We start from the raw sequence: 25539 nt of genomic DNA on the forward strand, positions 1-25539 counted from the left end.
AAAATGTATAAAATTAATAGGGATATTATTTTAATAAATTTTAACATTTAAATTATTACTTTTCGTTAATGTTTTAGCGTGATGTAGCTTTTTAAAGTTGGGAGGTTTTTAGTTTTTATAATACTTCTTGTTTCCGAAGACTAGTAGTCATATGTGTAATAAATAATAAGAGGTACATATGAAAATATGTAATAAACTCGTTATAGACTATCGACACAATGATGAACTTTGTACCTGTAGCTACCAACGCTTCACAGCCGTAATAACCTGTAGGATGAACACTTAAAAAACTCAAACCCTCAACTTTGAGCAGCCATAACTCACTAACGGTTGAATGAAAAATAATGATTTTAACGTTAAAATTCATAAAAAAATACCCCTTCTATTTTATGACTTTTTAAATATAGGTTGCCATTTGAAAATCAAAAGTCAATAGTGGTTTCACTATTATAAATAAAAGAGTAAAACAAATAATTGGAAAAAGACAACACTGAAATAATTAGTGTTTAATGATAAAAGAATCACCCTGTATACTTTAATATAAATATATAATATGAGGGAATAGCCGTTCGATAATTTCCTCTACCCGCTCCTAAGGAGCAGCAACAATGATGCTGTTGATTCAATCGTCATCCGATTGTAACATATATTGCCAACCCAACCACAAGTGATGTACTGGCGTATACAAGTTAGGTGATGCTGCAAAGTGAACAATGAATTTGCATTTATATAATAATACAACAAAATTAGTAAAATTGATAAAAATTAGAATTGAATAAAATAGAAAAATTATCTAGTATTACAGTTCATAAAAAGTTTAAGGAACAGGTTGATGCGTAGTCGATCACGGTATCGAGCGTTGTATTAAAATATTTTAATTCTTCCACCAGGATGAGCCACCATGCAGGAAAAATACAGGAGAGGTATGAGTCAATCGCTCCGATATCGTAGCAGTCACTCCAGTGGTATATTCCGTGAAGGTACGTCGGTTCTGTTTTTCACACTCGTGTTCAATAGACGTCGTTCCTCTTTCGGCCACGCTCAAGTCTGATTCTATTGAAATTGGTAATTTTCATTATTATTGAGAAGCATGTTTTGGTAAAATTTGTAGAGTATATACTTTTTCAAATTATTCATACGAATTTGCTTGATTTTTCTAGGACTGCTATTGTCTCCAGGGAAGGTTTTTGCGTCAGCACTATTAGCATATTATCTACGATATTCTCCACACTCGCTTTCAATATTAACATCATTTCTCTTTTGGCCACGCTCAAGTCTTTGATTCTATAGGAAATGGTAATTTTAATTATTATTAAATACTTATACTTTATAGGTATATTATTATTATTTAAGTTAATCATTAACGGTAGGTACCTATATAATAATATATTGTAAAATAAAAACAATACTCATTTATAAATAATTATCAAAATATTTAATACAACCTTAGATCGTATACTATGGATAGAGCCCCAGCGTATTATTTTGTTGCCGATATTAGCGACGAGTCTCCGAATGAGGTGATCGTTCTGCGTATGCGCGATGCAACTCCTCGCATAATTATCCATAGGTACAATGGACAATTTCATGTTTCTGCGGATAAATATGCGAGCAGTTGCGTTCCGCGTGCGCAGAACGTTCACCTCATTCTGTGGATAAATATGCGAGAAGTTGCGTTCCGCATGCGCAGAACGTTCACCTCATTCTGTGGATAAATATGCGAGAAGTTGCGTTCCGCATGCGCAGAACGTTCACCTCATTCTGTGACTCGTCGCTGAAATGTGCAACATTTTTTTTTGTACTGATATAATACACCGTGACTCCATTTTTAGTATATGATTTAAGAATACAACCAATACTCAATAGCTTTATCTATTTATCTATTATGAGTTTTGATAGCTAGCTGATAAAATTATAAAATGTTTCCCTTAAACTGATAATTAATAATATCTACTTATAAGTTATAACTTATACTATACCTACTTATTACTTTTTTACGTCTAAAATCATAATATGTATCATATATTATATACTTATACGAAAAAGATTATAATAGTTTATAAAAAATAGTTTCACATAATGTAGGATAATCAAGGCTGGACAAGTTAATAACATTTTTGGATAACTCAGAAGGTTAAACATTTTTTGAAACTTTTTATTAAGTTAATAAATAACGCTAGCATATTTTATTTTTTACCATTCCAAAACTAAATTATAGACTATACTATTAAAGTGTTTATACTTTATACAGTAGGTATTTCCATATAGTATATAATTCATTGAACTTTTTAATTTATAAAAAAAAGAACAATAATTATCTATCTAATAAATAATATGTAATAATTATTACCTCAAAATAATTTATTTATATTATTTAATTAAGTTTTGCATACAGATATTATTTGTGCGTGTATGTGTGTGTGTTCTTATATTTAAGTGTTACTGTATTTTTAATAAATAATCACAAACTATTTTATTAAATAAATCCGAGGTAATAAATATTTAGAATAATGATAAAGTTTTAAAATCAGTTTAGATGTTTATATTTATATAATTAAATCTATTATATAAAAATTAAATTAGAAATTGAATTATAATTTAAACAAAAAAAATAATAAATCAGATGAATAATGTTTTAACATTAACATATAGTAATGTAGATCTAAAGTAATTTTTAACCAACGAGATGACTTATCATTTGTAGAGGGTAGTGAAAGTAGAGCACACCAGTACTTTTATCACAATATCGATAAAAAATAAGAACTTATATGTTGTCGAATGTGTACTAAGTAAATTACGAGAATCCGTGTCTTTGTATAAACTCGGAACGCGCATGAATGTGAAAAATCAATAATACCAAAAGAGAAAAGATATTATTATTTATGCAAAATATTATTTTACTGTTCAATGTTGTTTCTAGAATGTTTACTGTTTATGTTAAGCTTTAAGTTATTAAGCTATATAGGTATACACCCATTTCCTTATTATTTTCCAAGTTAGAATGGCAGATCGTTCTATTGATAACACTTAAAAAAACTATGATTTTTTATCTTTATTGTTTTCGCTGTTATTTTAATAATTGGTTCTGGGCTGGGTGATAGGCGGATAGCGGATGAGGATACTACGTACTTACCTATAGTCATAGTCGATACATGGTATAGAATATTGAACAATAAAATTGTTTTAATTTACTTGCAGGTTAACAGGTGAAGAAGGTATTGTGAACAGTATATTGTTCTAGGGTATGAGTGTATGACACGAGATTGCTTTATGCCTCAAATGGGGCTGTCGAAATTCGATTCCGGTGTATAGAAGCCGGCTTTGGCGCCTTGAGCCTTCGAGGTGGTTGAGTGAAAATCGTTTTACCGGAAAATCGATAGGGAATGGTGATCGGGTGTCTAGAAATTGGTCACTAAAAATGTGATTGAGTCGATTATCGTATTTGTGAGTTAACAGTTTTTCTATAACTAATCAGTTATCATTCGCTGTAAAAGTTTGTGTCATCGCATGGCTGGTTCTTTTTTGAATTCAAAAATAATAATTAATAAAAAAAATTGTAATTGAGTGTCTAGCTATCAGGCATCAATCGGTGTAATACCGTGTCCCGTCGCATGCCCGGATTTTTTTGAATGAATAAATAAATATAAATATGAAAAATGGTAATTAGGGATCTAGCTATTAGCTCTCAACCGATGCAAATCGATAACGTCGAAAGTCTGTTGCTGTTTTGTAGAACAAAAAGTTAGTTGAATTACATGTTAAAACTTAAATTAAGTTGTCAAATATCATCGGGGAAAATTCATTTAAACATTTTAAACGAAACTAAACTTCCCAGGTAGACAATCTGACTAAGTTGGATCGCGGATGATGTGCGTGTAGTAAGTGAAATCGAAATTTGTGTAAACTCAAACTTCGAATAGTATAAAGTTCCTATACAAAGATATGTTAGACTTAGATTATTTAACATATCGTACATATTATAATATTATGATCAAGGCTGGGCAAGTTGAACGATTTTTTTTAACTCGTTAAGTTAAAATATTTTAAAACGAATCAAGTTAAATTAAGTTAAAAGTTACTCATATTTTTTTCATTAACTTTAAAAAAAAAGTAACTTAACTTAGTTTAAAGATAAAATTTTCTTATTTGCAAAAATTAAATTTTCCAGACACATAATCTTGTTAATTAGAAAGTTTTTCCTTACGCTCAAGACAATTAGCAGGAAAATTTAAAATGATACATCTTAGTACCAATTAGCTATCAAAAACCGAGTTTTTTCTAAAATAAATATTAAATTTTTGAATTATTCTTACATTATTCTACAGAAAAAAATTAATTTAATTTAGATACTTTTGAATAAAATTATCTTGAAGTTAACACGTTAATCTAAAAAAAGTGGTAAGTGGGTATCGCTCTGCTGTATAATAGAGATAGAGAGTAGGTCACTGATCACCATAATGGATGTGTTAAATTTTAATGCAATGACGGTTATTATTGTATACGAAAAACGATTCTGAACGGAGATGATTTGTCAATCAATGATAATTAGTTGGATATATTAAATTATTTCCTATATTTAAATTGTAATATATCGTTATTTTACGCGATTTCGTAAAAAATTAAATTTCATACGCTCATAAAATGTTTTCTATATTGACGCTGGAATTTTTTTTTACAGTTACTTGTAGGAAAACTTATGGATAACCTTGTATTGGATTTTTGAACCTTAAGTATAAATCACAAAAATGTTATGAATTTTCAACTTCAAAATTCCTTGCAAATTTTCTCAACTTTGATATATTTCGTAAACATTTGAACTTTAAATAGTTATAAACAAAAATTGTGACTAACAATTTTTGATTTTTTTTTACTACGATAGGTCCAACTTATAATAAACCTTGTATTCAATTTTAAAGATTTTTTGGTTAGCCAAATTTTTTTTATTGGCATTTTAAGAAAAAAAACTTAGAAAAGTCGAAAATTTCAATTGTCTATAAGTAACTTAAAAAAATTCAAAATATTTTGAAAATTTAATCGTAAATAGATAACCATAATATAAACATTTGGTGAAAATTTCAAGTATTTACAATGATTCGTTTTTGAGTTACAGCAAAATCAAAAAATCGATTTTGTCGAAAAGTGGTTATGCGTAAAAATTCCCGTTTTTCCGTTATTCAGGGTTTTTCCCGACGCTTTTGAAAACTACTGGAAATTTTTTACTTTTGACCACCCAAAGTACCAACTAGATGAATTTTCCTATTCAAAGAGGGGCTGAAGTCAAAAATCTAAGCATTATTACTACTCTAAAACGTGATGTCAGATACAAAAATAAAAATAAAAACACATCATTGTAAAATCAATACATTCATCACTCCGTTCAGAATCTAAAAAAAGGAACTTGCTCGGATATTCTTATTAATTGTCTTTTTAATGCAAATTATGTCAACAATTACCGATTTTTGTGCATTATTACATATATATTTTATAATATGAATAATATATTATTACCTATACTATATGAATGTACCAAATTCATTCAAAGAATTAAATATTAATTCTCAAACATGATCTGTATAATTTAAATACATATTTTAAATATTAATACATATATATATATTTATATAATTAAATCCATCATATAAAAATTAATTGAAAATTGTATTAGTAATTGAAATTTAATTTATACAAAAAGATAATAAATAAGATGAATAGTATTTTAACATAAACATAATATAGTAATGTAGATCTAATTAAACTCTAAGTTCAAATCTAAATAGCATTTATCATTAATCATTATACTAAAACATTGCATTAAACAATTTTTTCTCTTTTTTTGGTTAAAATAAATCAAATAAACATCTTACATTTACATAACAATATGTCAATAATTGAAAAACAATTAATTCAAAAAAATAATAAATATACTTAGAAATATATAATAATAATTAAAACAGTTATTCCCTACTTATTAACTTCATTGAATTTTAAGAGGAGAATCATTTTAAAATGTTTGATGCTCTCCTCTTATTAAACAACTGCCCTGAAAAAGCGTTTTACATTCACAGATTAATGAAACTACAGTATTAAACTTTATATAAAGTTTTTTCAAAATTTATGACAAATCATTAAATTGTTATATTATTATTTGCAAAATAATCATTTATAATAATTTTAATATCATTTTAATCAATTGATATTATAGTTTCATTAAAGCTAAAATAATCATCCTCAATATTGCTATTGGAAGAGGTATCAACATTTTTCCTAGTTGAACTTTATGTTACATTGCTTATTTGTGATTTTTCACTAATATATACATATGGTATATATGTATATATATATATATATATATATATGTATATATATACATATGGTGCTTCTTTAATATCATTTCTCTTATCTGGATCTGCCTAGTGATGTTTAAACTTGATCTGCCAATTAATATAATTGAAATTCGGTGGATCTTTGGAATTTAAAAAAATTGATATAAAATTATAATATAATAGCAATTTATAAAATAATAATAATGATACACTAAAAATACATTTTTTTAGTCTTGGATAGAATCAAATATTTCATATTTATAATTTAAATTATCTTTTATTTAAACCTTTCTTTAATGCATCAACAAGCAGTGTAAAATAATATAAATTATTAACAAACAAGAATTCTAATGACACATGGATTCTTCCTACTCTTGAAAAAACCTTTAGTTTCCTTTAATTGATCAATTGTTTTGAAATATCCAATAATATTATTTGTAACAATTTACTAGATACACTGATTTTATATAAGAAATCATACCAAATGACTAATGAACATAAAACCTTGAGGTTTTTAATTTAAAGTTACACCTTTAGCTTTAGCATGGTAAATACTTATATTACTAATAATATGGGTCGAAATTTTTGCATATAATGTACATTTTTCCATGATATGTACCAGTGTAGTATAATGTTAAAAATAATATTTTAAAAATGATGTCAAAACATGCTGCGTCTTTAGAAAGTATTCTTAATACTGCCGTAGGCTTATGCCTATGCTTCCTACATCGACTACGCCTTAAGCCAGTCCTATATACATAAATATATGTCTAATATAAAACAACACTATTATTTTAATTAAAAAAATATGTTAATTAATTCCAACTGATTTAAATAGCATATTTTTAATTGTTATGATATATTTAATATTATATATTATATATTGTGTAGGTACTTTGTTTAAAATGTAAAAAGTCTAGAGAAATAACAATTAACATACTTGAAAGCTTTTACAAAATTCGAAGTGTTGTCTTTCACAATAATTATTGTATACTTTTGTATATTAAATTCATTAAGCACCTTATCAATGCATTCAGTAATGTTGTCATTTGAATCATGCGCCTGCACGCTAGTGCTTTAGAATTGTGGTCCAGTGTGGTAGACTCCAATACTCAATCCAATACACAGTAAAACTATTATACGATCTATGACTAAACAAATAAATAAAAAAAATACAATTAAAATCATTAAATTTTAATATCATACCACAATAATGTAATTCAATTTATAATTAAACATACCTTTGGAATATACTCCAACAGACTGTAGTTACACAAAAATAATTAATATTTTCAAAATTATGTTTCATTTGTTTAATCATTTGGGACTACACATTATGCATTAAAATCTTACTCGAGACTAGAACTTAGTTTGATATTATTAGACAATACTTAACAAAAGCTGGATGTTAAATGAAAGAATATGGAAAATAGAGATATAGGTAGCACTAAGTATGAGCTGTAAATTAGCATTGTCAAATTCAGCTTGACAAGCTTGAACAAACTTCTCCAATTTTACAAAGTTTCAACTGTTTTTTTTTTATTCTTGAACAGGCACATCCTTATTTTATCTTACTTTTTAACTATATTCATACTAAAAAAATATGAAAATACTCATGAATCCGTTTCCTGATTGAACTTTTCAAATATAAATGCAGTAGTACGTTTAGGAAGATATAGTTATAAAAATACAAAAATATCAGATTATTTACATATATTTGAATTTATGCGCAATCATCTTTTTTTTAACCACCGCTAGATACAATTAATATAGACAACATTTATACAGAGTATTAAGATTTCAGCACTAAGACAAAAATTGACTTATATTTAGCATTGGTGTGTGGTCAGGGCAAGTGACGTAAACGCCACTGCCTGTCTAAAGAGGAATAAAAGAAAATGTATTTAATTTTGAATATAGTGTACTTCATTGTCAGTATTTGATAATACTTTTTACACTTGAACACTATATACAAAAATATAATTTTTATAAGTCTGTAAATTATTATTTATTATAATTATATTAAGTTTGATTTTATCTTTATTTTTAATAAAAATGTTAATTTTTTTGTTTTATTAACTTTTATTTTTAACCTAGATTTTGGGGAGTTTCACATTTCCTTTAATTCAGATTTTGAATAACCAAAATATATTTCCTTTTTTTACAGTCTACAAGAAAAGATCTACAACCATCAAATTCAAAATTGAATTGTGAGATGGATTCTTCAAATTCAGCTGATAAACCCGTGAAGTTTAATTTCACGAAGGACGGTTTATTTACATTCAAACGCTATGAAACTAATGAAGCTTCAGAACAGTAATTTCTTTAAATTTATATATTGCACGTATTAAAAATAATTCACATTATTATGCTGGGTTGCACATAAAATAATAATTATTTTAATGTATTAATTGTGTTTTGTGAATTTATGTACAAATTACCAAATTAAAAGAAAAGAATATTATTTAGGGCCCCTCGCAATATTTTTTTTATTATTTAATTTCAAAACCCGTTAATTAATAACTTATAAGTTTACAATTTACAATTTTAAAATGTACATAAATCTTGTTTTAAGTTCATTATATTTTGAGTAGACAAAGAAGACACATACGAGTACTATGTCCTCTGTAGGATACACTTAGTATCTTAGATTTTAAAGCAACAATGCAATATTCATTATATTATGTATGAAACAAGACATAAAAATATATATTCCTCTGTAATCCCTAAGTAGTATTAAATTTTTTAACTATTTAAATCACTGAAGTGCATGACAATTTTTTTTATAAACATAGAAACACTCATAGCTTTTTATCATTTGCTCTGTAATAAAAAACTGGGTCATTGAACTTTTTTAAGCTTGTTATTTTTTGTAATATATTTTAAATTTAATACAAATATTTTTTTTCTAATTATACTAAAATTTTATTTTTTTATTAATTGATATACATATATATATATAATCAGTCCAATGACATATACAATTTAAGGTTTTTATAGCCTTACCTAAAATGCATCATAGAAATAATACAATTATTTTATCAAGTCTATCTTTAAGATATTAATTAATGATATATTTCTAAATAAATTTAAGCCTAGACCAACTCAGATAATAAATAAATTCAAACTTTACACATAGTATAAATATTTATAATTTGGTAGGTTTGGAACTGAATATTTACTCCACGCATAAATAAACTTAATAACTACTATATACTATACATTTGTATGTCATTTTTCTCTTGATATAATTAGATTGGATTCATTTGAAACTTGAACAGATATTGAGTGTTTCCTAGTATACTGAATTTATTACAGTAAAATGTATGTCTATAATTTAATTAATAATACATTATCTTTAATTTTATTGTACAGGAATTTAATATCACTTCGAATTGGAAAGATTCTTATTGAAATTAAAACACCTGAGTTGGCGAATGAAGTTCGAAAGATCTTGAGCTCGGCTTTGGAAAAGGTTAGTGTTAATGTACATACATTATTTATTTATGCTAAAGAATAAATTGTTAGTAGGAATTTAAATTATGTAATATGTTTTTAGGTATCTAGTTTTTTTTTGAAAACATATTATCGTTGAAGCAATTATCATTCTTGATTTTTTTTTAAAAATAATAACTTCTGAACACTCTTGGTTACCAATATTTTTGAAATACATAAAAAATAAATGTTTTAAAAGAAAAAGTACACTATGTTAAATTTAACTATAATGTTTTTAACAATTGACAAATTAGTTAAATAAAATATTAACGAATATTGTTAACATTTAAAATATAATGTAATATCAATACAACACCCAGTTTCCTTTTGAAGAAATAAAAAAGGTGGGCAAGTATTAAGCAGACCATAGTAATGGATGTGTTCAATTCAAATTCATTGTTATATTATTTCATATGATTTTTTAGTAAATGAACAACTTTAAAGGAAACTTATATTCAATTTTCAAGCATCCTGAGTCAATATAATGTTATCAGCATTTAAAGAAAATAAAAATTGAAAATCTTAAATGGCAATAAAAATTCAAAAAGAAAATGTTCAAAAAATTATTTCATGTTGGAAATTTTAACACTGTAAAATTTCTTTCAAGTATCTACGGTTGTTTGTTTTTGAGTTATTCTTTTTGTCAAATACTGGTTTTGTGTTAAAACTCCAGTTATTCATGATTGTTTTTTTTTTTTTTTTGAAAAAAATAAGCGTCTAGATTATATTATGAGGTTTGCGTTATGGGAGGTTTAACTATATTTAAATTAATAATTCGATAATTTTCTTAATTTATTCACTTTAATTTGATCATAACGAAACTTTATCAATTATAATTTTAATATAATAAACATGTATTATACAGACAGTATCACATTTTTATCCAAACTTCTTTGTGTCAATAATTACTGAATATTAATATTTATTTTATCTTTTTCAAGAGTTTTTTTTATATTTAAGCTGTACATTAATTATTTTGTATTTTTCCTTGTAGCATGTATCTAAAGAAGAATTCCAAAATCTGAAACGTAATTCAAAAATGTTGAAATTCTCTGACCATAATATGTAATATATATATATATATATATTTTACTCATTAAAATATCACTATTTAGTTTTAATCAATTATTATTTAATTCTAGAACAAATAATGCTGTTTCAATTACTCCTGAAACAGACCCAGCTAGTCACGATAATACGTAAGTTACAATATTTATAATTAAAAATATGAGTTTTGTTAATTTAAAGTTAAATTATTTCAACAGTAATCAACTCCCTATGGTATCAGAAAATATGGCAGTATCAACTAATTCTGAACAAAAAGTTAATTTAATGGTAAGTATATTTTTTAATAATTTTATTAAATGTTTAATGATAAATAATTAATTGTGCTATAGAAAAAGTTGAGTCAATCACTTTCAGATTCTGAGGAAGTTAAAGTTGCAAACAAATGTATTAATTGCAGAAATAAATGTGTATTATTTGGTCGCAAAACTTATAAAAATTGTCGCTTATGTAAATCGTCAACTATTACATTAAAAAAGATTAATACACTTGGTAAGTTAATTTGGACTTAAAGATTTAAAACTAATAATACATATTTTTTTATTTTATTAGGTACTTCCTCGAGTTCCTTCAATTCTATTCCGATAGAAAAATCAGATATAACTATTTTATCATCTGGGGAAGAAGATGAAAAACCACCTGTTACTGCAAAAAGTGAGACAAAAAAACCTTTAAGCAATACAATAAACGCAGATTATATAATGATTCTATGGTTTATTTATAAAGAGTGATCCATTAACCATTTATTAATAATAATAAACAACACATACTCGTATTATACAATAATTAAATTACTTTACAAAATTTTAGAAAAACCTTTAATTTTTATCAAGTCGCTATATATATATAAGAGAAATCAAAATAATTATTAATTTAATGTAAGTACATAGTTATATTAAGAAAAATAAAATGTACATTCAATAACAATTTTTAGTTGCCTACCTATATCTTTATCTTAAGAAACTAAAATATAGTAGATAAATATAGGTGTTGAACATAACTTTTTAAAGAACTTAAAGTAGTATTTAATATACAACATAAGTTTAAACTTATGTATAAACTGTAAAACATTACTTTGACTAATTACTCTTTTTTTTAAATTGGTAAACCTTTATTAATATATTTTTTTATATACTGGAATTAAATTCTTATGTTTTTACAAACAAATGTAAACAAATAAATTATAGATAAACCTAAAGTTCTTCACCTTAACTTCATTATCTATTAAAATAGTACTTATTTGTATTGATAAAATAAATATTTTTTTTTAATAAAATGTTTAGACTGTATGAAGGGCTCCATGAAACAACAAGATAAGTCCAATTTTTGAAATTGTTCAGGAGACATGTTTTATTTCATCAAAACTTTAAAAATTTATATTTTTGTTTGTAAATACGACATAAGTATCTTTAATGACATATAAATATATGAGTAAAGTTAAATAGCATTTTAAATCAATTTTTGATCTTCTAAAATAGCTTGGAAGTATGAAACATATGGACTTATATATGATTACTATCAATACTAACTATTTACTATTTGCAATATAGCCAACAGTTGTGCGCAAACACCAGACAAGTCCATTTACTCAATAACTCCGTAAATAATCATTGGACATGTCTCGTTGCACAGAGCCCTTTATTTTAACAAGACTGGATGAATGATTACTAAAAGTCTCTTCACAAATAGATACACAAAAATAATATACTAATTGTACTAATGCTAAATAAATAATTCTTCTCATTTATTTGAGTTATTAAATATATATCTAGCTTCTTTAAGGAATTTACAAAAAATGTTATAAATAATATAATCTATACTAAGAATATTTAAAAATCATGTTACTAATACCAATTCCAACTTGGGACAAATATAAACTTTAAAAAAAAGTTGTTCTGTTGTATGAGGAAAAAAAACTCAAAAAATTTTAAATTTAACAAATTTCTTTTTTACCTCTGTAATATCATCAACATTAAGAAATATAAATGTTTCTGTTTGACCTTAATAATTTCTCATACATTTACGTTCATAAAAACTGTCAGATGATTTTTCTTTAATGAGACAAGAAAAAAGTTTGAAATGTCCCTTTCTTCTCTCTGACATTTCAAAAAAAAAATTATATGTACCTATGTCCCAGTTGTATTATATGTATAAATCATAAGGTACATGGTTTAATATTTAATCAAATCAAATTTCTTTTTTTTAACTTAAAACTACACACATTTATCTATGAAAAAAAAGAATACAAATTTATGATTTAAAGCATAGTTAATTTTTGAGATATGAGAGTGCCTTACAATAAATGGTTCAGTGGTTCACTCTTTATATGCTTATAGATCATATCATTTTTCACGTCAATCATTTTTTTTTTAGTGAATCCTCAAGTTGCAGAAGATCAGTTATTGCATTTATACTCGTCTATTAATAAAAGTTTTAAAATAAAGGATTGTCAGACTGTATACATTGCAAATAATTTCAAAACTGAACCTGTCAGCGATATGTTAATTACTGAGGATGGAGTACTTGTGACTGTAAAATTGTGTAGTAAGTTCAAACTAAACTAATTGTTAATAACTGTTTTTGTTTGAGGGCACAATGTGTTATCGTACCCCAGAACAAATACTTGAGAAATACCTCATTTCATTGTTTGTTTGAGATATAATAATTCGCTTTAATAATATTTTACCATATCTTATTACATTCCACTTTAATACATTTTTTTTACTACTTCCTAGAGAAATTATATTTTAAAAATTTTGTAAATAACTGTTAATTTTTTGATTGTTTACTTAATTATATAGTAAGTATCTCTACTCATCCTACTTTCATTTGATTAAAGGTAATTTTAACTACTTGATTCTAAATCTTTAAGTATTCCAAGAAAAGTTGTATGGGAAAGATAAATTTATGTTGATTAAAGTGACCTATGAGCTTTGTCCCCATATTATTGACGAAATATTATAATTATTTATAATAAAATAATCGTTATTGACTTATCGCGTACTATAAAGTCTTTGTTGATTGTTAATAATACAAAATTTCTTAATACAACCAAGTATTTATTTTTATTAAAAAAAAAAAAAACAAAATCTTAGAAATAAAAAAATCCGAATGTATAATTTACCCAATAAAAATTTTCTGATACTATTATAAAAGCATCTCTTCTCCCAAATTGCGCCCAGTAGGCTATTATAAAATTTATTTCTAAATAATATGTTTTATTTACATTTTTTTTATTAGCACCGGAGAAAGTAAATATTGATTTAAAAATAGAAAATATTATACAATTTATGTTCTACACCGGTGAAAGTTGTGCAATGTTCATAATTTATGATAATATAGCTCTTGAAAGTATATTAAGTGCTTTCAAAATCAAGGAAAATGACGAATTTTATGATCAGCATTTTAAAAGTATAAGACGTTTTTATTTTTTCTCATCTATTATATTTATTATTTTGATAATTTTTGGTTTAGGTGCCAATAGGAATGTAATGACATCGTTTTTTTCTATAAAAAAAAACGAAAAAATAAAGTTCGAGTCAATACTTTCTAAGTTACCCGAAGAAAAGATAACGGTTATTGCCATAGACCGTGTTATAAAAGTACTTCAATTATATAACATGGATGAAAAGGAGGTATGTTTTTAATGTTAATCATACACTATAATTTACTAAAAGGTTAGGTTAGGTTTTATATTCTACATACCTAATTTACATGTATCTATATTTAATATATTGTTAAATTTAATTAAATTCCTTTTTAAATGACTAATTATTTTATAATTATAATAAATGCTTGATTACCAGTCCAAGACCTGAAAACTGAGTTTCCCAATATGTCAAACAATATAAGTATATAGGTACTATATATTATATTGGTCAACAAATTTTATGCTTTTAAACTTATAATTTGATATATGCCATAATCGGGTACCTAATTTTATTATGTTAATTTTTCTCATCCAGCTATTTACTGGATTTAACTTTTTTGTCACAAATTCTTATTGTAGCTTAGGGTACAAATTGTATATATTGTTTAAAAATTTAAAAACATTTAGCTTGGTAGAAAAACCAAGTTATATATGTTTATTTGTTAGTTATTACAGGCTTAAATAAAATAAATAATAGAAGATGCAAAAATATGCATTAGAGATTAGACTATACATTATGTAAAAACACACAAAATAAAAAATTGTACTATACTACATTGAATAGTTACCAGATCATAAGACTAATGACTATACTTGAAAGTAATTGCACTAGTCTTCTATTTAAAATAATAATATAGACTTAAAAATATTATGCGCTATTTATAGCCTTATGAAATGTAAAATATTATACGAAATATGTTTTTGACAGTCCCTAAACAATTCCTATACTCATTCATCTACGTAAAAACCACCTAGGTTAGACACTTGATTTTTCTCTATCTAATCATATAAGCCGTTCTCTGTTCAGTGGATAACCATAAATTTTAATAATTGTGGGATAATAAAAATAGGAATTAATAAGTGCAGGGTTAACAGAAAAATCCCTTGTTAAAACGTATTCTCACAATTTATAGCAAAAAACAAAAATACATACTTTTATTGATATAAAATAAAAAGAATAAATTAATAATAATTCAAATAATATGTATTTTATTTTTAGTTAAATTCAATAAAAAAATAATTTTAGTTAATTTATAAATGTAATAATACCTATTAAATTATGTTTAATGATAATAAAACTGTAAACATATTCTTTTTGATTAAGATGCTTTAGAGCTCTAGAGGAGCGTTATGAAAATATAAACTGAAAAATTTTAAATTACTATTTCAGGTCAAGAAATTTGAAAAAGAAGAATCACATATTACGTAAGTTTGAAATCTGTTAATGGTGACAAATTTTATTTTTAAATGTATAATATTATTTTCTAGAATACTTAATGAAAAAATAAATCGACGTAAATTTACTATCAACATATGTGAATATAAAACATTGAATTCGCAACAATATTTGAGTGAAAAGCTTATTGATTACTATATTAAGTAAGTGATTTTAATTAAAATGGTATAACTAATAGTTATGGACGTAAGTCCATAATCTTATTGCTATAAGGTATTGTTAAAAAAATATTATTTGCATTATAGTTTTTGGTATAGTTATAAATTAAGTAAAGCGAATAAACGCCGGTCATTGGTCTTCAGCACAAGCTTTTATAATTCTTTAACAATGAAATTTTCTAATGATAACGATAATACATCAAAGAGAAGATATGAAAGAGTGATACAAACAACTAAAAATGTAGATATATTCAAGAAAGATTTTATTTTTGTACCCATTAATGAAAAGTAATTATTAATATAACTTTTAATTATTTATATAAAATAAAACTTAAATTGTTACTAATTTTTTTTTTATTTTAGATTTCAATGGTTTTTGGCAGTGATATGTTTTCCTTACCTATCAGATGTAGTTAACTTTCGCGATGATTCACCACTCAACGTATCTGATAATCTTGTTGGTAAATATTTAAGATTTTAATATATTATTGTGAAGGATAAATTAATATAAACATAGGTAATATGAATGACAAAAATTGTCTTAAATTATATATTTACACTATAAGTAATGGCAGTAAAGATTTTTTGGAAATGGTTTGGAGTCTAAACTTTAGACAATACAAGTAATGGAGATTAATTTTAAATTTAGTACAAAAATTTACAAATACAGAGTGCCGGATCTAGGATATTTTACACTTATCGCCTATTAACATACTGCTTGGTGCTTTTGAATAAAGTGAATTATGAACATTTTAAAGTTGTTATATTTTACATAGCTGTAACTCACTTTAAAATAATAATATCATTAAAAGCATATGTCATTGTATAGATAATATTCTTACGTTTAAATTTTATAATAGGGTAAATTTACTCTAATATTAAAGCTAACGTCACAAAATGTATTCTGCTGAATGAAAATTTGTTATGATGTACGTTAGTAAGACAGAGACAACACATGCTGATATGGCGTTTAAATGAATTAGCTAAACGTGTCTAGTTTTTTTAAATTTAATTAAAATTGACTTTATAGACGAGTGCATAATATAAGTCAAATCAACCGCGTTATATTGGATTATCAATGTTATCACTTAAAATATTATTTCCTTACGGATAGTAAAATTTTGTGTTGAAAAGCACATATCATGTATGCATACCTAATTTATTAAAGTTTTAAATATTACCAAAATCTGTGCATGATAGATAAAAACTTGATACACATTTGCAAAAAGTGATTGTTTAAGATGGTGAAACCGTTTGCTTACATAAAATATACACATACGGCGGCATTTTGTATAAATACAAAAATAAAAATTGGTTCTATACGACGAGGCGATAAACACAACGCACGTACAATTGACATAATAACCTAACAATTTAGATGTATTATATTGTTCTATATTAAACTCTACTTAAAATAAATATTTTTTGTAAATTTAAATTTTTTTAGACATATTTAGACTAAATGATATGACAAATTTTTAAAAATATTACTCTGCATAATTATTATAATAAATGATTTTATAATGAGGAAATCAAATCAATCCTCCTAAAGATAATAATGTGACATTGAATTCATACAAACAATATTATTATTATAGTATTCACTTTGCTTAAAATATCTATATATTATTTATGATAATCATATTATGCTAACATAACAATATTTTGGTCTGAGTAGTTGAAGGTTTATAATTGTTTATATCAAATTAATTGTAGATGAGCATCCACAGAAAATAGTTGAATTAAAAAATGAAGAACGTTCTGAAGCTGATCTTAATATTGAAGATTTTAGGATGTTCATTTTAAATACAAAAGTAAGACTTTTTTTATTTATCGTTCAGATCAACGAAAATAATATTTTAAGACTTAAAATTAATAATTTATGTTATTATTTGATTTATTTGGATATTTTTTATACACATATTCATTTTAATTTGGAGTATGAATTTTTTTTAGGATAAACAAGGGGTTTATTATGACTCAGATGTGATAACTTTGAAAAAAAAAAGACGTGCACTAGTTAAACGGTAAATTTATCGATCATTAATCTAAGTTAAAGTTATTAAAGTTAATTTATTGTTTAGGCCTTGCATTTTAATACTTGATTCTTCATCTGCTGGTTTTCATCGTGCTAGAGTCACAGCCACGCTACGTGAATGGTTACATGAAGAATACATTGCTAAACACAAAGGCAAAAAAAAAGACTTTAGTTCTAAAGTCATGAAAGGATCTTTGGTTAAAGTACCTCAGCAACCTGATAATATAGATTGTAGTCTCTATATGATTCACTTTTTAAAAATGTTTTTTGATGTAAGTTTAACAATATTATTGTATCATTCTTCATTATACATAATTGGCTTAATTTATTTTTTAGAAACCGATCATCGACTACACTTTCCCAATTTTTCACTTGGAAAATTGGTTCTTTAAGGATGACGTGGTTAAGAATTGCCAAAAACGGAAAGAAGTCCTGAATACTATCATATCTAGAATGAATGTATATTTGCCTAATAATTACGAATTGCCAGCTATCAAATTCGATGATTTTTAGATCTAAGACAAACTTATTCTTTTTAACAAAGATAGAAAATTTTTAACTAGATCACATAAATGTAAGATAAGAAAATTTACTGCTGCATGTCATATTTAACCAAACATAAATTGTAAATAAATAAATTCAATGATTGTAATGTTATAAACGATAAAATGTTAAGCGGATTAGTTTTATTTAAAATTTTAAATATTATATTATTTAGAAAAAAAATACTTATATTACAATAACAAAAAATAAGAACAAATGAAATGAATATAACAATCTAATTGATTTTTATAAATAATATCATTTGTATACTTATGCGTTTAAAAACACTTTTTTAATGTGTTATTATATTATTTTAAGTTTGAAAAATATGTTTATAAACAATCTCAACTCAAATGTTGTGGCTAGCATAAGATATTAATTTTACAAAATAAAATTATTTCTGCATTTTTTTCATTATATCTGAGCATTTTCACATTTTTCAAAACTTCTAAGAAATGATAAATATTTGGATGTGCTATGTAAAACATAGAATTGAAATGTAAATGAAATAACATATAAAATACAGTCATGTCTCAATAACTCGAAATTGAAAGGAGATAAAAATTCGCTTCAAGATATCTAACTGGAATTTATATTAATTTCTAGGGGAATAAAAAAATTTGAGTTTTCAAGTTCAATTTCTTCCCAATCCAAGAATCAGGAACTATTTCTATAGTGTTATCTTTATTAAAATGAACAATAATCCACATTGTTATGAAAATATTTTCGTTCCTTGATACTATAAAACATTAAATAAAAATCATAACCTAGATATAGTTAACCACAAAACACATTTTAAACATAATGATAATCTTTCATTTACTCTATAGTAAATTGTATATATAATTGTATAGATGTTTAAACAACACAACACAGAATTAACTAAATTATAAAATATTCTTAATTGTTTTTTTAAATACCTAAATGAATTTTTTAAAACAAATAAACCATTTTGAAGCAGTAAAATTGTTTTTAAGTTAAAAACAATATTTACATTTGCCTAATAAAAAATTATTTAAATATTTAATTAGATTGTAGTCAAAATTATTAAAATAATTAAATTTAAGAATTATTAGTGTAAACGCAATTGATTTAGAGTTATATGTAACTACCATAACTTTTTTCTTCACATTATTTATATTCTATTCACATAGTTCTTTACTAAGATCGTCTACTATAAATATATCAAAAAATGATGAATCAAAAGGATTACTATAAAATAGGTTTTTTTTTTTTTTTAAAAAAAATTCCCAATAACTGATTTACAACTACTAAACTACTACTGATGTAGTACTGATGTACTACTATCTAAATTTTTAAAAATATTTAAACACTTGACAACTTCACCACTTTCGATTAATATATAACTATCTTGAGAAGTATTTGTATTAATTTTAATTTAATTTATACTTAATTTTTTATATTGAATTCTACTGTTATTGATACTAATTAATGGTCCATTTCTATGAGGTTTTGTTAATATCACACTTTTATCTGTATCACTGAATGTATAATGTGGATGTTGAATATACCTATATCTCAAAATATCTGTTTATTAGCGGTTAAAGTGGTTTTTCATTTTTCTGTACTTTGGATTTTAATTCTTTCGTGTAATTTTCATAAGCAACTGTGGCGTGCTCACGGGGGGGAGGGTATCAGGGTGTCATATCCTCCCCCTCCCCTTTGTATTTTTTTTTTGTAATAATTTATTATTACACTACAGTCATCAAGAGGTCCAAACTCTTGGTAATCATTACATAAGTGCAAAAGTCTATGAATGTTATGAGATACATGTTGACAGCCATAAATATTATCAAATTGCTGTACAAAGTAGTTTAACAATTGTTCAGCATACTCTAAATAACGTTTGAGGTTTGGACTTAAAAGTATGATCATAGCAACATGTAGAGTCATAAAATGTGTATAACAATCAGTATTAATATTATTTTTAAGTACAACAGATTCAATATACAGTAAAAAATAATCGTAACTCGGTAGCTTTCTACCTGCCTATGTTCTGGCTTTCCTTGAAAAATCTGAAGGAATATATTTTTTTAAAGCTAGTAATGAAGAGGTTATATAAAGATCGATTAGGTAAACGTGTATGTAGTGATCCCTTGTGCAGCCATAATACTACAAGTTGGTGAGTAACACCAATCAAAACCAGATGCATATAATCAAGACTAAATGATTTAACCAAGGTATTTAGCCTGGTAATTCAACAAGTATAACATGATAGTTTTCATAAACCATTTGTGCATATGATTCATGAGTTCTTTTAGGGCACTTGTTTTTAGAATATGAAAAATACACCCTATTTTGAAAATTCCCTTCAATTGTACATCGACTACATGTTGAAAAGTCTGATCGTCGTTTAGTTTTCAGTAAAAAAGACTTTGCAGGAGTATCACAAACTAAACCTTTAATAGTTACTTTTAAATGTATACTATTTATTGAAATTCCATTAGTTAATAAATCTTTGGCTTCAACAATAAAGTCTGATAAAAATACATCACTATCTTTGGGTTTAGAAAAACCATGATACACACCCACTGGAAAAACAATTTTACTGGTACCAACAATACAAGCCAATATAGGCCAAAAATGACTACTAGTATTTTTGTTTAAAGGCAAACCATCCACGCTATAAAAATTTGTATCTCACTTAATTTAGATTACGTAAATCTTAGTATACCATTAGATAATCCAAAATAATAATACACTCTTGGAGCGACACATCTAAGTTTTATATCAATTGATTGTGGAGTAGCTAAAAGTGTAAGACAGTCTCTTGAAAAGTTTTTATATTTATACTATCTTACTTTTTCATTAAATGAAGTTAACTATTTACAGTTGATTGTGGAACATAAATTGCACCCTACTGCCCACATAGCAAGGTGTTTTTCAAAATAATTGTTTAAGTTATCTTCAACATTAACATGCACTTCCGTTTTGTCCAAAAAGAATCAACTACTGGATCAACTTGTGGATTAGGGTTTCAGCTGTCGTTATTGGTGAATGGCCATCATTTGATTTAGTAATTTCTTTTTCACAATTTACAATTACAATACTTTCAAGTGGTTCATTAGTTGAAATAGTTGAATATAAACTTTTAATATGATTTAGTTCTTTTCTAACCTTCCTTCTCTTAGAACGATTACTTGACATTTTATAGAATTGTTTAAATTATCAATAATTTAATTATGTATATATAACACTGATATAATTTTTTTAATTTATTTTTAGTGTAAGAGTTACTTTAGATACTTACTAAATAATTAAACTAATTAATCAATTTATCCAAAAATATCCATTTCTAATAACTATTTATCTATACTATAATAAGCACAACTATAATCATTCGAATAAGTATAGTATAATATAATATACTATACAGTACCATTTTTACAGTATTATACATTTTAAATTGTAATTAAATCTATTAGTCACTTGTATATTAAAATTAGTATAAATTATATAATTAATTATTCCATTAACTTTTATTAATTAATTTCAAGTAAATATATAATACTTATTTACTATATCAAACAGATTAATTGTAGGTGGTACTAGGGACGGATTGGCAGAATTTTTCGGCCAGAGAAAATTATTTAGACTGGCCCTCTATATTATAATACCTAATATTAGGTACTAGTGTTTTTTTAAGGAAATAGATGGTTCAACTCCTCCCCCCCTCCAAATACACTTTAAAAAATTATAATTTTGTTTACTGACTTTTAGATTTATTAAAATAAAATTTGCACATAAATAATATAGCAAAACAATTTAATATGAGTTTTTTATTTTATAATGCATTTTTTTTAACTCAAAAAAGCTATCCTAAAGGGCATCCGGTTTTTTTAAAGATTGCTAAATCCAATTCCTTCTCACTTAATTTTTCCTATAATTTTAACATAAATATTTATGTTTTAATAAATAAAATGTTGAGATAAAATAACATAAGCAATTTTAATATACAATGTGTCAATGCATTAACATGATATAAAAAAACTTATGTTTTTATTAATGTTATTATTATTAATTTTTGTTAATTTGTTATTCCTACTTAAAATATGGTTAACTTATCGGTAGTTCCTTTATTATAGCTCGATTAGCGGCTTAAGCGTTGGTATTATATGCAGGCATATTAAGAAGTCAGAAATCACGAACTTATATAGTATTATAACTAGTATTAGACAGTAGATATAGTAAATCTTAGTTGGTGTCAGAAATTAAAATAATTATAATGTGATAAATTAGTAAATAATAATTATTAATAAATGTGAAAAAAAATTCATGACAATTTATGGCAAAATTAAAACCGTTTGCGGCCATAGAAGCCCTCAAGTATACCGGTTCATCGGGAAGTTTCCCGGTATCCCGATGGGCCGATCCGGCCCTGAACGGTAGGTATCTATAATCTATATTGTTTTTTATAAACAGTGCTGTAGTGGAGGGTATACGGCGATATACGTAGTGAAATCACCAAATAATATAAAGAATAAAACCATTAGATTATTATTATTATACCAGATAATTTTAAACCCATTTTAAATACAATCGCATCATTACCATGCTTGTTCGACAGCTGAGTGCGAAAGAGGTTTCAGCCTTATGAATAATATTATTACACATTTGGCATCACTTTTAGTTTCAAACGTATCAAGTTTAATGTTTATTAAAAGTATCGGACCACCTATTGAAGTGTTCAACCCAGAAATGTACGTGAGGCCGTGGCTAGAAGACCATCGATCAGCTGATGACAACCAATCAAGATTGAGAAGAAATGATTTAACAAAATCGGGACCCCGACAACATTTATGGAATATTTTTCAATAAAATATTTTAGTAAAATAGTTAAATAAAAAAATTGTTTAGTTTTAATTTTAATTTGTACAAATGTATGTGTGTTGTGTTATTTACCCTCCGCCAAAGTATTCGGTTAGACGATTATGTGTTTTTGCTACCTACTTTAAGAGTTTAAGACACGATACCTAATGAATAATGATAATATAAATGTTTAATATTATAACTCATAGTATACCCTCTGCTTTTTTTAGGACTAGGTACAGCACTGTTTATAAACTAGTTGGTCATATGAAATATCTACCCATACACTATGTATTAATAACAGGTTAATTACAACATTTTAAATTTTATTTACATAATAAATTAGCCTTACCAATTTACTGCCAAACTGCCAACGAAAAACTTGGTATAATGGAAAATTAAAATATCGAGAAAAATATTTACGTGATTAATTTTTATATTATTAAAGCACAACATCGTGAGTTCGTAAACACCATGTGTCATATTATTATGATGACGTGCACTCGTTGCGGTAAAATAAACGGCGAACGCGCGAATACACTATACGCGTCTCGCAGTTATCGCAATTATTATACGACCGAAAATTTCCGTAATAGTGATATTTATAAATTCAATAATGTTTATGACCGTCCGGTTTCGATAAGAAAACGAGTAATGCGTTTCGTTTGTTCATATTCCATAATTCCATGGTGCGATACTGCGGTAGATTGGAATTTATGTGTGATTTTCAGTTTTTATGTGCGCGGCCGCGCTGGTCGATTGTAAGACTATTATTATAATAAAATATTATACACATACAAGATATTATATGATAAATGATAATAGTGTATACCTAATATCTATTATATTATGAACTATAATATATAAAGTTATTTTTATTTTCTGATGTTCGTTATAATATTGTGAATTGTGATAGAACATAATAACATATAATATATAATATTATATCTATTCAATTCGTCATAAATCTATACGGCTCACAAACTTTATGCATTTATTTATATATTATATACACGTTTTAATTTAAAATTTTTAAGAAATGTATAATATACATAATAAATAATTATATAAGTAGTCTACAATCTTAAAACTGTATGTCTGTGTCATGGACAAATTATTATTATATCAATATGTTTTTATATTATGACATAATATATAAACCATGAATGGATAAAATGGATTATTATTCTAACTAAAACATTATTTAAAACTTTGCTTTTAACATTTCGAAAATAGTGTCATTAAGTTAAAAATATTATGTTCTAAAACTAATTTATCTGAAATATTAACGAAGCTTATAAATATCAATATTATTTTTAATTCCGATTTATATATTTCCAGAATATTCTCATTAAGTTAAAGATAAAATATTATATTTATAATTTAGTTAAAAATGTACAACAATGTTATATATTAAATATAACAAATAAAACATTCTTAAAATGTAATAACAAAATAAATTATAAAATATTCTAAATTTAACTTTGGTGAAATATTTTTAAAATATCAATATTCCGCTTCTACTGTCTGGGATATCTGGGAAAACATCAAAAAAAGAGTAATAGTTAAAATAGCTAATAGCTGGTTATGAGATTTTGAAAAAATGACAAGTTCGTCAATGTCAACATTTCTAATATTTTTCGTTTGTATAATGTATTGTATATTTACTTAAAATAATCCCAGACTCAATTAGTGTAATACCTGCTAGTTGACCCTAATACTTGGCCCAAGTAACTTGGAACCCAACTTAGATGCGCCAATCAAAATATTATTCGTGTTTGCCATCATAGATTGACTTGTATAAATTGTGAATCTAGGAAAAAGACGACAAGAGTAAAAAACGACATTTTATAAATAAATATATATTTAAATAAATAAATGATAATAAAAATAAATTATATAGATATCATTTCGAATAGTATACGACACGACGCTAAGTGCAGTTAACTTTAAAATGTCAAACAGATATTAATTAAGTATAAATATATTATAAAAAGTCAATTATTTTTAGTTAATTATTAAATTTCCGTAAAGTATCGCGTAATTACGTCGAACGATCAACTGACGCCTAATGTTTTACAAAATATAGTAGAACCTATAGTTTATATCCATCTCTATATTATTATAATTTTCGTTGCGACTTCGCTCATCAAAACTACGTAGGTATAAAATACGATTACTTTTTTAACGATAAAATTTGG

General features: G+C 25.1%; 1 protein-coding gene and 1 long non-coding RNA gene across 3 annotated transcripts; one reads left to right on the forward strand and one right to left on the reverse strand.

The window, feature by feature from the left end:
- Positions 1-707: 707 nt before the first annotated feature.
- Positions 708-23854, reverse strand: LOC132926616 (uncharacterized). Of its 2 annotated transcripts, none has more exons than XR_009661486.1 (4): positions 23691-23854; positions 7344-7474; positions 1121-1284; positions 708-1053 (listed from the first exon to the last, which is right to left on the reverse strand). It is a non-coding gene; the product is annotated as an uncharacterized LOC132926616 (long non-coding RNA). The 2 variants fall into 2 exon arrangements; XR_009661485.1 differs by having other exon boundaries at positions 7264-7474.
- LOC132923800 (uncharacterized) lies at positions 8539-18478 on the forward strand. The gene is made up of 17 exons (XM_060987772.1): positions 8539-8639; positions 9699-9798; positions 10813-10859; positions 10961-11017; positions 11084-11153; positions 11216-11270; positions 11436-11537; positions 13257-13427; positions 14124-14294; positions 14358-14518; positions 15704-15738; positions 16015-16215; positions 16291-16388; positions 17644-17741; positions 17884-17954; positions 18012-18237; positions 18302-18478. Exons 1-17 carry the CDS (start codon positions 8539-8541, stop codon positions 18476-18478), a joined length of 1941 nt encoding a protein of 646 aa, XP_060843755.1.
- Positions 23855-25539: the final 1685 nt, after the last annotated feature.

Source organism: Rhopalosiphum padi, chromosome 3 (genome assembly GCF_020882245.1).
Source record: "Rhopalosiphum padi isolate XX-2018 chromosome 3, ASM2088224v1, whole genome shotgun sequence".
In the NCBI taxonomy this organism is placed as follows: Eukaryota; Metazoa; Arthropoda; class Insecta; order Hemiptera; family Aphididae; genus Rhopalosiphum; species Rhopalosiphum padi.

Coding starts and splice junctions, on each gene's coding strand:
- LOC132923800 (XM_060987772.1), top strand. CDS start 8,539: ATGGATTCTTCAAATTCAGCTGATAAACCCGTGAAGTTTAATTTCACG. Junction 8,640..9,698: donor ACTAATGAAGCTTCAGAACA/GTAATTTCTTTA, acceptor TTTATTGTACAG/GAATTTAATATCACTTCGAA. Junction 17,955..18,011: donor AGACGTGCACTAGTTAAACG/GTAAATTTATCG, acceptor TTTATTGTTTAG/GCCTTGCATTTTAATACTTG.